Genomic DNA, 16,785 nt, shown 5'->3' with positions numbered 1-16,785 from the left:
TAAAAAAAAGTATAAATGATCAATCTGATTGGTATATGGTATGTAGTAGATATAGTTTTCAGCAAAGCTGATCATGTTCATCCTTTAAAGGCCTTAGATTTTTGCATATCAAATATGGTACAGTAGGCTTTATAGGGTTAAATGTGCATTTAATTGTATATTAACGTTTTGTTGCATGACCCCTGTTGGTAAATGCTGCAACTGCACACTCTGCTTCTAAAAATCATCTTTTTCCATTGATAAATATTTTAAAGTATCTATGTATTCTGAATAAATACATAAACAAGCAACGTATAATGTGCAAAACAAATTTAGCAGAAAAATAATAATACATTTAAAACACTTACATTAGTTTTAAGACTTGCATTGTGAGCTGATATGATTCACACAGAGGTGGAGGGTGAGGAGCTCTATAAAACACAAACGCATATCTTCATCATCATCATCATTATACCATGCATGTGTGTGTGTGTGTGTGTGTGTGTGACTCACCTGAGTGTGCCCTGTTTGCTCACTGTTTCTCTTTGAATCTCTTGAAGAGGCGGGCGAGTCACCCTCTTTCATGCTGCCCACAGAAGACGAATCTGAACAACTGCTCTGAACTGACAGGGATAATGAGAAAAAGCATTAAAATGTTCTCAGAAATTGTCTAGGGTGGCTCTGATTTCATAATTAAATTCAGAAAAAAAGATCTTATGTTTAGGACCATTTATATTATAGTGGTAATAAAACTCTCTCTCACACACAATTTTCATTACCATAACGGCAAAAAAAACCAAATAAATAAATAATAATTCTCATTGACATTACAAATGCAAATATTAAACATCATAGCAATATTTATTGTACTGCCTTTCCTTTTTTTGCTGATTTGAATAAAAAAAATATTATTTTACTGTAACACTATTTTTTTTTTTACAGAATTACAGTAATAAGAGTACAGCAAGAATCATCACTAAGAATTATGAAAACAAACACCATGTTACAGTAATGAAAATTCTATGTATATATATATATATATATATATATATATATATATATATATAAATACTGCTTAAAAAAATTAAAAATTAAAGGAACACTTTGAAAACACATCAGATCTCAATGGGGAAAAATATCATGCTGGATATCTATACTGATATGGACTGGGTAATGTGCTAGGAACGAAAGGATGCCACATGGTTTAATGGAAATGAAAATGATCAACCTACAGAGGACTGAATTCAAAGACACCCCGAAAATCAAAGTGAAAAAATGATGCAGCAGGCTAGTTCATTTTGCTGACATTTCATTGCAGCAACTCAAAATGGTACTCAGTAGTTTGTATGGCCCCCACATGCTTGTATGCATGCCTGACAACATCGGGACATGCTCCTAATGAGACGACGGATGGTGTCCTGGGGTATTTTCTCCTAGATCTGGACCAGGGCATCACTGAGCTCTTGGACAGTCTGAGGTGCAACCTGGCAGCGTTGGATGGACCAAAACATAATGTCCCAGAGGTGTTCTATTGGATTTGGGTCAGGCAAGCGTGGGGGCCATTCAATGGTATGAATTCCTTCATCCTCCAGGAACTGCGTGCATACTCTCGCCACATGAGGCTGGGCAATGTCGTGCACCAGGAGGAACCCAGGACCCACTGCACCAGTGTAGGATCTGACAATGGGTCAGAGGATTTCATCCTGATACCTAAAGGCAGTCAGAGTGCCATTGTCTAGCCTGTAGAGATCTGTGTGTCCCACCATGGATATGCCTCCCCAGATCATCACTGACCCACCACCAAACCGGTCATGCTGAATGATGTTACAGGCAGCATAACGTTCTCCACGGCTCAGGGGAACCTGCTCTCATCTGAAAAGCACAGGGTGCCAGTGGAGGACCTGCCAATTCTGGTGTTTAATGGCAAATGCAAATCGAGCTCCACGGTGCCGGGCAATGAACACAGGACCCACTAGAGGACATTGGGCCCTCAGGCCACCCTCATAAAGTTGACAGTCTGATTGTTTGGTCAGAGACATTCACACCACTGGCCTGCTGGAGGTCATTTTGTAGTGCTCTGGCAGTGCTCATCCTGTTCCTCCTTGCACAGAGGAGCTGATATCGGTCCTGCTGATGGGTTAAGGACCTTCTACGGTTCTAAGGACCTTCTCCCTGTCCAGTTCTCCTAGAGTAACTGCCTGTCTTCTGGAATCTCCTCCATGCTCTTGAGACTGTGCTGGGAGACACAGCAAACCTTCTAGCAATGGCACATATTGATGTGAGTTGGATTGCCTGTGCAACCTCTGTAGGGTCCAGGTATCGCCTCATGCTACCAGTAGTGACACTGACCCTAGCCAAATGCAAAACTAGTGAAAAACAGTCAGAAAAGATGAGTAGGGAAACAAATGTCAGTGGCCTCCACCTGTAAAACCATTCCTGTTTTGGGGGTCGTCTCATTGCTGCCCATCTAGTTCACCTGTTGTTAATTTCATTAACACCAAAGAAACTGAAACTGATTAACAACCCCCTCGGCTACTAAACTGACCAGATCAATATCCCAGGAGATTAACTGACTTGATGCTATTCTCTGATTAAAAAGTGTTCCTTTAATTTTTTTGAGCAGTGTGTGTATATATATATATATATTCACCATTCAACACTTCAGTTTTTAGTTTAGTTTAATTTAGCTTATTTCATTTATTTAACAGGGACCATGCATGCACAACACAGTTGTTGTACCAGAGTTAGCTGTAGAAGCTAATTAAAATCTGTGGTCCTTGGGCAGGATGATGCTATTTAAATATACAGCACTACATTACAAAAAAGAAAGAAAGAAAAAAAAAATCGCATATCACATAAAAAGTTCAGATCAGTGATCACATAATTGATTTGTCTTAAGCCACATTTTAAGCATAGTTTTAAAAATACTAGGTCTGGTTTCACAGACAGAGCTTAGTATAAGACAGGATTAGGCCTTAGTTCAATTAGGGCATTTGAGTAATTTTTATAAACATACCCTAGAAAAAAAAAAAAAAACATTACTGGTGTGCATCTTGAAACAAACAATGGCACTGACATATTTTAAGATATGTCAGTGCGAGCTGCTTTCAGTTAAAACAGCTCAAACATTTCAGTCTGTGAAACTGGGGGCTAATGTTTTAAAGCGACGAGACATAAAGCGACATCTGGTGGAAAACCAGGAGTATTGCACGTAGTAAAGGAAATTGTGTGTGTGTGCCTACTTAACTATATTTTGGGGACACATTTGTAGCTAATCTTGACAAAACCTCCTTTTGGGAATGTCTTCAAAGGTATACAAATAAAATAAATAAAGTAAAAGTACTTTTTTTTTTTTTTTTTTTACAGAAAGTTGGGTTATAGCATTTATGACTAGCTGTATACAAGTCTACGCAATGTTCACATTTATATGTGTGCGTGTTTGTACCTCTGTCATTCAGGTTGAAGCTGGAGTCCAGTTCTGAAACTTGAGCTCCCGTCACATCTAGTAGAAGCTTACTGGAAACTCCCATGCACAGAGACTCCTTCAGACACAACTCTACACACACACACACACACACACACACACACACACACACACACACACACACACACACACACACGCTTCATTCAATTACAGTGGCCCTAATTATATCTGCACAATCAAATCACACTTCAAATGTTCTTCATCATTTCTAAAGTAATGTCTTTGAATCAGCTGGTGTTCTGGGGATTTTTAGTGGATTTATGAAGTCAGTTCTCCTTAAGCTCACACTGGTTTAGAATATAACAATAACCACAAACAAACAACAATGCTGATGATCTTCATGCTCAACACTACATCCGTAAAACTGAACAGATGTCTTTTTGTCAAATATGTGCTTGAAAATGGATGTGGCATTTTTTACAATAAATGATTTCTGTGTGACTTCAGTACACAAATACATTTTGAGAGTCCAAAGTATAGAAAACACCATTAAACATGATGGTTAATGAACAAAACAGAATAAAATGTGCAGTAAAGTGTAATTTAAGAGTCTCATTTGCATTAAGAAAAGACAAAAGTGCAAATGCAAATCAAAGTCTTAATGACTGACATGGTTTCATTTCCCATTATTAATTAATCATTAATCACAAATTGGTCTTTTCCAAAAACTGCCCCTAGACAAGATCCTGCAGAAAACACACACACACGCACACACACACAGAAAATGTCTAATTAAACTGCCTTTTAGTGTTGTCTTAATTATACATAAATAACTAGGTCAATAACGGCAAAGTATTCGTATTTAAGAGCTCATTAATTAGGAAGGATGGGTACTTAGTTAATTAAGCAGAACTTTGTGGTATTTAACTAATGGATTCTTGACAGTAAAATCTAAAGCTAAAGTTGTGAAAAAAGAAAAAAAAATCAAAAACTGTCCAAAATCCTAGTACGCTGCCTACTTAAACATCATCTGCATTCATCATAAGCCCTATTCTGACATTTTACATGTAGTGGTTCAGTCAGAATCAATGAGTCAAATTTTTTTTGTAGAATAACTGGTAGCACTTATTTTACAGTCCTGTTCCCTATGTACAAAATATGTACTTATTATAGCAATAGCAATAACTGGGTAATAACTAGGTACTAACACTGTATCTACCCCTAAAACAACCTTAACCCATGTAGTTACCTTATATTACCCAGTACTTTCTGGAGTAAGTACAAGTAAATGCACGTACTGTAAAATAAAGTGCAACCCGAAAAACCTTTAAAAATAACTTGCTTTTTAATAACTTTTTTTGACAAACGCCAGGCTGGTGTGGTAATTTAACTTAATTTCAGTCGTCATCTCGGAGTAGGCCTGTGACAGTATCAAATTTTCATTTAACAATATTTGTGGAAGCTTTTATGACGGTATTGAATTAAGTTACAAAAAAGTGTTGTCCCTTTTTATAACAAAAATAACTCTTAACATTTAAATAAAATAAAACAATACACAAAAAAAAAATATGTAAAGTAAACAAATGTTTCAAACAGATTAAAGTGCAAAAGAATTATAAAGAACAATAGGTTACACTTTACAATAAGGTCCCATTAAGTTAACATTAATTAATGCATTAATTAACATTATCTAACAATAAACAATAGCTACATTTGTTACAGTAGTTATTATGCTTTGTTAACGTTAGTTAATAAAAATACAACTGTTCATTGTTAGTTCATGTTAGCTCAGGTCTATTAAATAATATTAACAAATACAACTTTGATTTTAATAATGTTTATATATATATATATATATATATTAGGGCTGTCAAAATAACGCGTTAATTTCGATTAATTAATCTGAGAAAAAATAACGCGTTAAAAAAAATAACGCAGATTAATCCATTCCGTATTGACCTTTGAACCTGGAGCCGTTCTAGTCACCATTCGACTGTAAAATGACATACTTACTGACATACTGTAAAATGACATACTACACATACTTACTATAGAGTTACAGTTAGGGCTTGGTTTAGGGTTAGTTACTTGTAATTATGCATAATTTACTGTTATTACTATAGTAAGTACATGTAGTAACATGTAACTACGTCACCTTAAAATATAGCACAGTCTCGTGGGTACCCCCTGGCCTGCGAGGGGCGATTGGGGCTTTGTGGCAAGCAGGACGATTATTATTAATTATTCAATATTACATTTAAAGTTAATATTTTAAATCAATTATCATTACCTCAATTAAAATATCAATTACACCATAATTACAAATGCGTGATTACAAATATATTTAAATACTTGCCATATAATTTCCAAAACAAATGACATTAAAGTATATTTTATAAAGTATAGTTTACCATAAATGCTTGCCTGTGTATTTGGCAGTAATCTTTAACCATAGTTTAAATTCATAATTATGAAATGACATAAAGATGTACTTTAGTCCAACTAAAGTGGGTCAAACTACACTCTAAATTTAAGCTAATTGCATTTAATATAACTTTAAACTATAATATAATATAAATATAAACTATAATATTCATTTAACCCTTACAACCCTAATTCCCAAAAAGGGGGGATGTTTTTTAAATTTGAATAAAATGAAAACTAATAGACTTTCAAATCACATGAGCCAATATTTTATTCACAATAGAACATAGATAACATAACAAATTTACGCACAAAATGAGCTCATTTTTAAATTTGATGCCTGCTACAGGTCTCAAAATTGTTGGGACGGGGGTATGTTTACCATGGTGTAGCATCTCCTCTTCTTTTCAAAACAGTTTGAAGACATCTGGGCATCAAGGTTATTATGAGTTTCTGGAGGCTTGGTGTTGGAATCTGGTCCCATTCTTGCCTGATATAGGTTTCCAGCTGCTGAAGAGTTCGTACTTGTCTTTCGTTTAATGATGCGCCAAATGTTCTATATAGGTGAAAGATCTGGACTGCAGGCAGGCCAGTTCAGCACCTAGACTCTTCTACGACGAAGCCATGCTGTTGTAATAGCTGCAGTATGTAGTTTTGCATTGTCCTGCTGAAATACACAAGGCCTTCCCTGAAATAGACATCATCTGGAGGGGAGCATATGTTGCTCTAAAACCTTTATATACCTTTCAGCATTCCAAAACATGCAAGCTGCCCATACCATATGCACTTATGCACCCCCATACCATCAGAGATGCTCGCTTTTAAACTGAATGCTGATAACACGCTGGAAGGCCTCCCTCCTCTTTAGCCCGGAGGACACGGCGTCCATGATTTCCAACAAGACTGTCAAATTTGGACTCGTCTGACCATAGAACACTGTTCCACTTTGAAACAGTCTATTTTAAATGAGCCTTGGCTCACAGGACACAATGGCACTTCTGGCACATATGGCTTCCTTTTTGCATGATAGAGCTTTAGTTGGCATCTGCAGATGGCACAGCGGATTGTACTTACCGATAGTGGTTTCTGAAAGTATTCCTGGGCCCATTTAGTAATGTCATTGACACAATCATGCCGATGAGTGGTGCAGTGTCATCTGAGTGTCCAAAGACCAAAGGCATCCAATAAAGGTCTTTGGCCTTGCCCTATATGCACAGAGATTTCTCCAGTTTCTCTGAATCTTTTGATGATGTAATACACGGTAGATGATGAGATTTGCAAAGCCTTTGCAATTTGACATTGAGGAACATTTTTTTTAAAGTATTCCACAATCTTTTTACGCATTCTTTCACAGATTGCCCATCCTCACGTGAGAGACTCTGCCTCAAATTTGAAATGAGCTCATTTAGTGAATAAAAGTGTAAAATTTCTCAGTTTAGACATTTGTTATGTTATCTATGTTCTATTGTGAATAAAATATTGGCTCATGTTATTTGAAAGTCTTTTAGTTTTCATTTTATTCAAATTTAAAAAACGTCTCAATTTTTCCGGAATTCGGGTTGTAAATGCATGCAATGTTTCACCAATCATTATTACAAACCCAATTCCAAAAAAGTTGGGACACTGTACAAATTGTGAATAAAAAAGGAATGCAATAATTTACAAATCTTATAAACTTATATTTTATTCACAATAGAATATAGATAACATATCAAATGTTGAAAGTGAGACATTTTGAAATGTCATGCCAAATACTGGCTCATTTTGGATTTCATGAGAGCTACACATTCCAAAAAAGTTGGGACAGGTAGCAATAAGAGGCCAGAAAAGTTAAATGTACATATAAGAAACAGCTGGAGGACCAATTTGCAACTTATTAGGTCAATTGGCAACATGATTGGGTATAAAAAGAGCCTCTCAGAGTGGCAGTGTCTCTCAGAAGTCAAGATGGGCAGAGGATCACCAATTCCCCCAATGCTGCGGCGAAAAATAGTGGAGCAATATCAGAAAGGAGTTTTTCAGAGAAAAATTGCAAAGAGTTTGAAGTTATCATCATCTACAGTGCATAATATCATCCAAAGATTTAGAGAATCTGGAACAATCTCTGTGCGTAAGGGTCAAGGCCGGAAAACCATATTTGATGCCCGTGATATTTGGGCCCTTAGACGGCACTGCATCACATACAGGAATGCTACTGTAATGGAAATCACAACATGGGCTCAGGAATACTTCCAGAGAACACAATCCACCGTGCCATTCACCGTTGCCGGCTAAAACTCTATAGGTCAAAAAAGAAGCCATATCTAAACATGATCCAGAAGCGCAGGCGTTTTCTCTGGGCCAAGGCTCATTTAAAATGGACTGTGGCAAAGTGGAAAACTGTTCTGTGGTCAGACAAATCAAAATTTGAAGTTCTTTTTGGAAAACTGGGACGCCATGTCATCCGGACTAAAGAGGACAAGGACAACCCAAGTTGTTATCAGCGCTCAGTTCAGAAGCCTGCATCTCTGATGGTATGGGGTTGCATGAGTGCATGTGGCATGGGCAGCTTACACATCTGGAAAGGCACCATCAATGCTGAAAGGTATATCCAAGTTCTAGAACAACATATGCTCCCATCCAGACGTCGTCTCTTTCAGAGAAGACCTTGCATTTTCCAACATGACAATGCCAGACCACATACTGCATCAATTACAACATCATGGCTCTGTAGAAGAAGGATCCGGGTACTGAAATGGCCAGCCTGCAGTCCAGATCTTTCACCCATAGAAAACATTTGCCGCATCATAAAGAGGAAGATGTGACAAAGAAGACCTAAGACAGTTGAGCAACTAGAAGTCTGTATTAGACAAGAATGGGACAACATTCCTATTCCTAAACTTGAACAACTTGTCTCCTCAGTCCCCAGACATTTGCAGACTGTTATAAAAAGAAGAGGGGATGCCACACAGTGGTAAACATGGCCTTGTCCCAACTTTTTTGAGATGTGTTGATGCAATGAAATTTAAAATCAACTTATTTTTTCCCTAAAATGATACATTTTCTCAGTTTAAACATTTGATATGTCATCTATGTTGTATTCTGAATAAAACATTGAATTTTGAAACTTCCACATCATTGCATTCTGTTTTTATTCACAATTTGTACGGTGTTCTAACTTTTTTGGAATCGGGTTTGTACATAATCGGGTCTTTAGTGACCCAGATCTATATCTAACATGGATGGATCTCTAACTGTCGCAATAGTATAAAACTCTCCTGATATTTTAATAACTATTACAAAAAAAACAAAACAAAACAAAAAAACAAACAAACAAAAAAAAAAGCATACTTCATTATCTTTTGGAACTTGGAAGGGTTCAATTTGAGCAGATGTTTTTTACCATCATCACTCACTGTCATCATCAGAGCTAATTTCCCAGTACATTCAGCATCTTGCTCATATTTGCAATGTCAACCATATTCTCAAAACTATAATTTTCAATGTCTTCAAAATTAATATTTTGACCACTGACAGCTTCTTCACCAGAACCACCATCAAGTGACAGTGACACTAATGGAGGAATACTAAGAAGGTTGATGTCTAACTTTAAAAAATGAATGATGCTGTAAATTATGTGAATGATGTCCTGGGTCAATAAAGACCCGAGGTATGTGTTAAAGGCTTAATTGCAATTGACATGCAATTAAGTGTCTGAAAATATTACATTCAGTTCACACTTAAGTATATTCATTGAAAGTATATTATTTCTGTTATAAGTAATATTTTTAAACATATGCTAACATGTACTCTTTCACAAAGGCAAAATGTCGACTATATAGTTATAATCAGTGTTGGGGATGACGCATTACAAGTAACTTGAGTTACATTATCAGATTACTTTTCAGGTAACTAGAAACGCATTACTTTTTCAATTTACAACATAATATCTAAGTTACTTTTTCAAATAAGTAACGCAAGTTACTGTATTTATTGACTGACAGCTCTCCTCTCTCCATGCTGAGAGAAATAAAGTGCAGAGGTTTTGTGTGTGCTGTGTAAACATGATGGTTATTGTAGTTCTAGACTAAATGTGAACATGCATTTACTAAGCTCACTTGCATGAAAACATTCAGTATTCCTCAAAATGAATAAAAACTGTGAAACGCAATCTCAGAATTTTACGCAAACTTGTAATAATTAACTATATTAAATTACACAAATATACTTTGTGTATTTAATCTTTAATCTTTATTAAGCAATGTCTTTGCTGCTGACTTTGAATTATCTAATTCAACCATACTAATAAGCAAAAATTACTTTACATTTGCTGCGCCCACTACTTTACAGGCGTAAATATGCTTTTCCTTCAGCATGAGGTTTATTCATTTCATTTTTTGTGTGAAAGGGCCTTAACATTTGTCAAATATAGAACTTTTTTTTGTTGTTATTAAAAAACAAACAAACAAGCAAGCCCAGCCCAGGTGAGAAAAAGTAACAAAGAAGTAATGTAACACATTACTTTTCATAAAAAGTAACTATTAGTTACTTTTTTAGGGAGTAGCGCAATATTGTAATGCATTACTTTTAAAAGTAACTTTCCCCAACACTGGTTATAAAACATAAATATAATACAAGAATACATAACAGAGATCAGAAATGAGAGGTGACTGGTGATGTAAAAGTAAGAAGTCAAATGTTAGTTCCTGACCTGTGTTATGGATGGCGTGAGTCCAGAGCAGCTGTGCAATATCGTGGGTCCAGGTTTCTCTGTCCTGCACGCTGGCAGCCTGGAGAGTGAGACAGTCCCTTGTGCGAGATGCCTGTCTCACCCACACCTCAAACCTCAGTCCGTCCTCCCCGACACTCTGAGTGAGGCCCATCTCACCCGTCTGAGGAAAGACAGTTAGTGTGATGCTCTAAAATCAATGTATGTGTATCAATGTATGTGTATGTGCAATGACCTGAAGAAATATCAGATCATTAATATAAGAAGTTTAAGAAGTATACAAAAAGTCAATTTTATTGATCAGACTTCCAAATGTTTGGAATATTTGTACACACACACACACACACACACACACACACACACACACACACACACACACACACACACACACACACACACACACACACACACACACACAAACAAAAACAAACAAACAAACAAACAAACAAAAAACCTGAATGTAATGTTTTTGGAGACTTAATTGCATTCAACACAATAAAAATGTATTATAGTTTAAATTTATATTAAATGCAACTGAACTTTATAGTGCTTTTCGACCCACTTAAGTAAGACTTAAGTACATCTTTATATGTAATTTCATAATTATAAAAAATATGGCATTTATGGTAAACTATAATATATTTTGATGCCATTTCTTTTGAAACTTGTATGTCATATATTCAAATATATTACTAATTACACATTTGTAATAATGAAGTTGCAATTTAGTACATTTAACTTTAAATGTAATATCAAAATAACACCACAGTTAAAATTATAATCAAGTACTTTACATGTGCCTTAGTATGTTAGTCAACACATCAAAATAAGCAAAACAAACAAAACAAGCTAAATATAATATTAAAATATGATTTAAAATGTACTTTAAACTAAAACTTTTAATTTGACATTATTACAAATTGCACTTTTAGAAGTGTACTTAAGTGGGTCAAGAAATATAGAATTTAAATATACTTTGAAGATTTCATGACTAAACAATTTTTAAAAAGATTTGAAAACTACAAGTGCACATTCAATACAATTAAGCACATTTCTTTTACACAAGGGAGCCAGTGCAACATAAACAACTCACCTTTAATGAGATCATGTGATATTTACTGCCTCATACTATTTTTATTTATAGAAAATTGCAGGCAGTACACAGTACTGTGCAGTACACTAGTACACCCAGCCTGTGTGTGAACACAGACCTGTGTGTGTGACTGTGTGTGTACCTTAATGCTGTGTTTGAAGCTGTACACACTACATCCTGGGTTGGGTGTTTTGTGTTTGGTGAAGATGACATAGTTCTGATAGAGGAAGACGTTTCTGATTCCCGTCTTTTTCCGTCTGCCTCCACCGCACACACACAGCTCACCCTGACGCACTAGCTCTCCACGCTCCGCCACGGGTATCTGAAACACACACACACACACACACGTTTAGTTTTTATGTTTTATGGGGACATTCCATAGACGTAATGATTTACCTATCACAGAAAACTTTCTGTATTTTTACATTTTCAAAAAAACATTACTTGGTATGAGTTAGAAGCACAACAGAGAATCATCTAATTTTTGTTATGTGATTTGATATGATATGAATGATACAGAGGATGCATCAATATTTAAGTTATATATATATATAGTATTCTTTTTTTTCTGAATATTTTTATTGATTTACCCCATTTCAATCTTAAATTACCTTAAAAAAAAAAATAAAAACATTAAATATACTTTTGCATGAATAAATTACACCTATATTACTTGTAAACAGATTTTCTTTTTAATTATTTTGAGTGATTTTATGTTTAAAATATAATTTCCACCACCATCATTTCCATCCCAGATGTGGTAGAAACATTGTGGACAAATTAAATAATGTACAGATTAAATAAAATAAATAATGAGTATGAAAAGTCCGTTTTAAAAAATTACTTGCTAGAAGTTCATACATTCAAACATTTGAAACCTAAAAAAGTTTTTATTTTCATGTTATTCGGCATGTTTTGATACTCCAAAAGACATCTTCTGCTTAAATGAAAATCTTATAATTAAATTAATATGTACTGTATAAATGTAAGTATCATAGTTAATATAATTAATAGTTAGAATATAATAATGTCCAGAACCGTGAAATTTCACTGGTGTTTTATTGGTATTTTTCTGAATGGCCATCCTGAAAATCAAATAAAACCGTTGTCCCATTAGACAATGTCTTACTTTTTAATTTAAAGGTGAAGTGTGTAATTTCTGTGAAATTATTGGAATTAAACAGCAAAAATTTTGACATGTCAGGCTACTTAAAGAAATAAAGCAATGTTCTTAAATGTTCTTGTTCAATGTTCTAAAATGTTTTTAACTGCTCTGCATATTAAACTCGGATAATATTTATATTTATATAGACTTTTAGCATCAAAAATATTAAAAAAGCAAGCAAATGGGCCAGTAACATTTTATTTACTCTTTGAGACCCATTTTTGCTTGCATTTGTGGGTTGGTGAGTGTGTGGTTGGTGACTATTGATTATAGGTTCAAGTCACTCATATTTATTCATGCTCCAGAACCATAGAGCAGGGAACTTCAGCTCAGGTTGTTCCAGTGGGATTGAACCTGTAATATGTGTACTTTTAATCGCTGTGTATAAAACAGACTGCTAAATTAAAATATGTTTTTCAAGGGTCATGAAACCACATTTTTAAGATGTTAACAGATATGTATGTGTTGCACATCAAAAGAGATACATTTAACACTGTTACTTGTGCATTTGGCAGGCGCTTTTATCCAAAGCCATTTTCAGTGCTGTCAAGGTATAAATCCTTGCCAGAATATGTGTTGGAAATCAAAAACCTGTGATCATGGTGTTGTTGGCAGCATTTCGAGCTACAGGAAGCAGTGTTATTGTAGTATTTATTAATATCTTGAAGCTTATATATATCAGGGGCATTTCCTCTGAGAAGGCAAGGGAGGCAGTGTCTCAAAATAACTGGATGAAAATAATCAATATTACAAAAATAAGCAATAAGCGTGAGCAATAAGCTTGGTCAAATTAATTGTAGCCAAGGGCAGACTGGCCCATTGCTACATAAATATAAAAAATTAATTATAGCAAATACAAACCCGATTCCCAAAAAGTTGGGACACTGTACAAATAAAAACAGTATGCGATGATGTGGAAGTTTCAAATTTCAATATTTTATTCAGAATACAACATACAGTAGGTGGCCATCCAAAACAGTGTTTCTACCGCCGTGCGTGCCGCTGCGTCGCAAAGTGCATTTGCAGCTTTTGACCGCTGAGTAGCGCTTTAACCACATGTTATCCAACAAATGCATCAAAGCACAAACCTGCAGCCGCATTTAAATGCAGGAGTGTATTCTATTCCTTAAAATATCAAATATCAAATTCAGAAACAACACCTTCCAGCGGATAGATCGCATCTTATTTAACACAGACCTATGAATTTATTATCGAATTGAGATATTTTTTTCTTTTTAGGTACAATTATTGGCTGAGTTTAAGTTCATTTTTTAAGACATTTCAATTTCTCGCAGAGAGACAGCTAAAAGCTCACCCTGTTTTTTATTTATTTTATTTTACTAAAGCACAAGGTTTTGTTGTTATTGTGAGCATACACAAATAAAAGTAGACCATTTGTAGTCTTGCATCAATCTGTAGGCTATCGCCAAAAATGACGGAAGGCCTATTTTAAGTTAAGTTGTTTCAGCTGTTATGAGGAGAAAATCCATCAGAACGTGCCGGCGCTTTCGTCGGCTTAATTAATTGATAAGATGTTTTGGTCTAACAATACATTTTAGCTGGTCTAAATTCTAAGTTAGACACAAATTTGCGTATAGGCTATAGGCTAGTGTTGTCACGGTACCAAAATTCCAGTAGTCGGTACCGATACCATGAAAATTTTACGGTTCTCGGTACCAATTTCGGTACCACAGCAAAATCTGTTGGAACTATTTTACTATTTTATATAGCCAATTTTAAAAACATTAAATATGATTTGGAGCATGTGTGTATGTTTGTGTGTGTATAGGCTGCCTCAATGAAATAAATTTTGAAATATAAAAAATAAATAAATAATTGGTATGTTATGAAGCTCGTATGCTGGTTTGAGCTGGTGTATGCTGGTCAAGTGCTGGTCCATGCTGGTCCTAAGATGGTCCTGGAGCAGCATGGTCCAGCATAGGACCAGCATAATCCAGCTCGAACCAGCATACCAGCTTCAAAACCTACCTTATCAACATATGCTCGTTTTTTCAACAGGGGTAACAAACGTGCGTGTTTATTTTAGCTATTCCGTCAGTGAAACAATATACTAGCCTGTAAATCTATGAAATAAATATAAGTAAATAATGGTAACCTAAATAATAAGAAAGTTAAATATTATTTTAAAAAACATTCGTTTTTTATTTCCACACAAAGATGCGCCATATAGCCAATGTCCCGTTATTATAGTCTTTGATATAGCCTACCGCTCTGCGCTTTGAGAGGGATGAGGACACGAGCAGGAAATAGACCATTTCTCTTTAATAATATCTTCATGTTATCTCCTGATGTTACAAACAACGGACACTTGTTGTAAAAGGTCTGAAGAGCGAGTTTTATCCTCCGCAGGGGCAAGACATTCAGGCTATGTTGGATTTAGCGTCAGTTGGAAACCTGTAGCGGCGATTTAACTCGGTTATGCCGGCCGGCTTTTGAAGGTGGGCTAGTATCAACGGCTAAAATCATGCAAAAAGTTTTACAACTAACCAGATTGTCCGATTTCTTCGCTTATTCTCTTCCAGGGAAGGTCCTTTTTATTCCTGTCTCGATAAAAATATAATGACACATCATAGAGCTCAGGGTGGCAGCGACATCATTGTTCTGGTCTCCACCGCTGATCACATCATAAACACGTTACTACCAAAGCAGAGTCCCTGATTGGTTAACGCGCCGCGAATTTACGCCAAAGTTCAGATTTTTCAACTCGGGCGTTTGGGCGTCAGACGCTCAATTCGCGCGTCAGCCGCGCTGAACGCTCAATTCGCGCCGCGCTAGACGCTTGATTCGCGCCGCAGGACACCTAGACGCGCGTTTACATTGACTTAACATGTAAATCAGACGCCTCAGACGCCCCAGACGCGTTCGGTGTGAACGCAGCATAAGTCTAATAACAAGCGCAAACTGTGTTAAATAGAAATTGACGTGCAAGCAAAAAGGTTTCTGTCCTACGGTGTTTTTCTACTTTACCACAGTAAAGAATGCGAATAGCCTATAATAGGCCTAAATGCGAACGAAAGGAACGTTTATAATCCCCTGCGTGAGTGAAGATTTGGGAAAAGAAACGGAGATTCCATGTGGAATAACTAATGGAATATTGTTAATATTGTAATATTGTGGAATAACTAATGGAATTCTCTGCTAAGCAGGAGATCATATCGCGATTCGCAAAACAGAATACAAAGCTTAAATTTATGGACTCACGTACCTCTGTCATTCGGCATGAACCAATATGTTTCCATGGCTGCGATGTCACATTTAATTGCTAACCTATTATTTCTTTTGTAGCTAAACAAAGCTTTGTGCTTCACTCGTGTCATATTCAAGTAAATACTGCCAACAGCCTTATCAGTGGGTACCGAATATACCCGGAATCTCGGTACTACCGGTACTACAGAAATGCGGGTATCGTCACATTTTCAAAATTTCAGTACCGACTTGGTACCGAAGTACCGGTACTTTTGACAACACTACTATAGGCTAAATAAGGTTCCCTTCTAGACAAGCGCGTAAATTGCTGTTTCGGCCGCAAATTTTCAGTAATTTCGATTCTGCTTGCATTTTTGGGCTTCAGTTGGATGCTTTATTTTTATCTTTAGTCAATTGAGTTTAGTTCTAAAAAAAGCAAAGGCTAAATAGTAAATAATCTGCGACGGGGCCCATCATAGGGTGGGGGCTGCGGGGTGTCCCGTACACCCATGATGTAATGGTAATACATCGCTTACAAAGGGTTCATGTAAACTACTGTATGATTATCAGACGATTTTAATGTGCTAATGTTTCAACTATATCGTGCAATTATAGCTATGTAACAATCTGATAAACTGCAATTGTGCAGTTTGTATCCATTAACACGCTCATAAACATTACAAAAAGAAATGTCATGCCATAAGCTATCCCAATAATCAACATTTTGTTATTCAACAAGTGCTAGGCTATTAAGACAAAAAGTTTCTGCTATAGATAGTTGATGT

The 16,785-nt window shown here is 35.8% G+C and overlaps 1 protein-coding gene across 1 annotated transcript in view; it reads right to left on the bottom strand.

Moving 5' to 3' along the window:
• Positions 1–16,785, bottom strand: part of arhgef40 (Rho guanine nucleotide exchange factor (GEF) 40) — a 57,719-nt gene that overhangs the window by 3,022 nt on the left and 37,912 nt on the right. Inside the window, exons 22-26 of the mRNA XM_048185332.1 lie at positions 11,771–11,950; positions 10,518–10,698; positions 3,425–3,535; positions 493–602; positions 348–410 (exon numbers count right to left, since the gene is read on the bottom strand). Coding sequence (XP_048041289.1) covers positions 384–410; positions 493–602; positions 3,425–3,535; positions 10,518–10,698; positions 11,771–11,950 — 609 coding nt within the window. The 3' untranslated portion in view covers positions 348–383. The remainder of the gene's footprint in view (positions 1–347; positions 411–492; positions 603–3,424; positions 3,536–10,517; positions 10,699–11,770; positions 11,951–16,785) is intronic.

This window comes from Megalobrama amblycephala, linkage group LG3 (assembly GCF_018812025.1).
Source record: "Megalobrama amblycephala isolate DHTTF-2021 linkage group LG3, ASM1881202v1, whole genome shotgun sequence".
In the NCBI taxonomy this organism is placed as follows: domain Eukaryota; kingdom Metazoa; phylum Chordata; class Actinopteri; order Cypriniformes; family Xenocyprididae; genus Megalobrama; species Megalobrama amblycephala.
The sequence above is the reverse complement of the archived record's forward strand: the minus strand, read 5'-3'. Positions and strand labels throughout refer to the sequence as shown.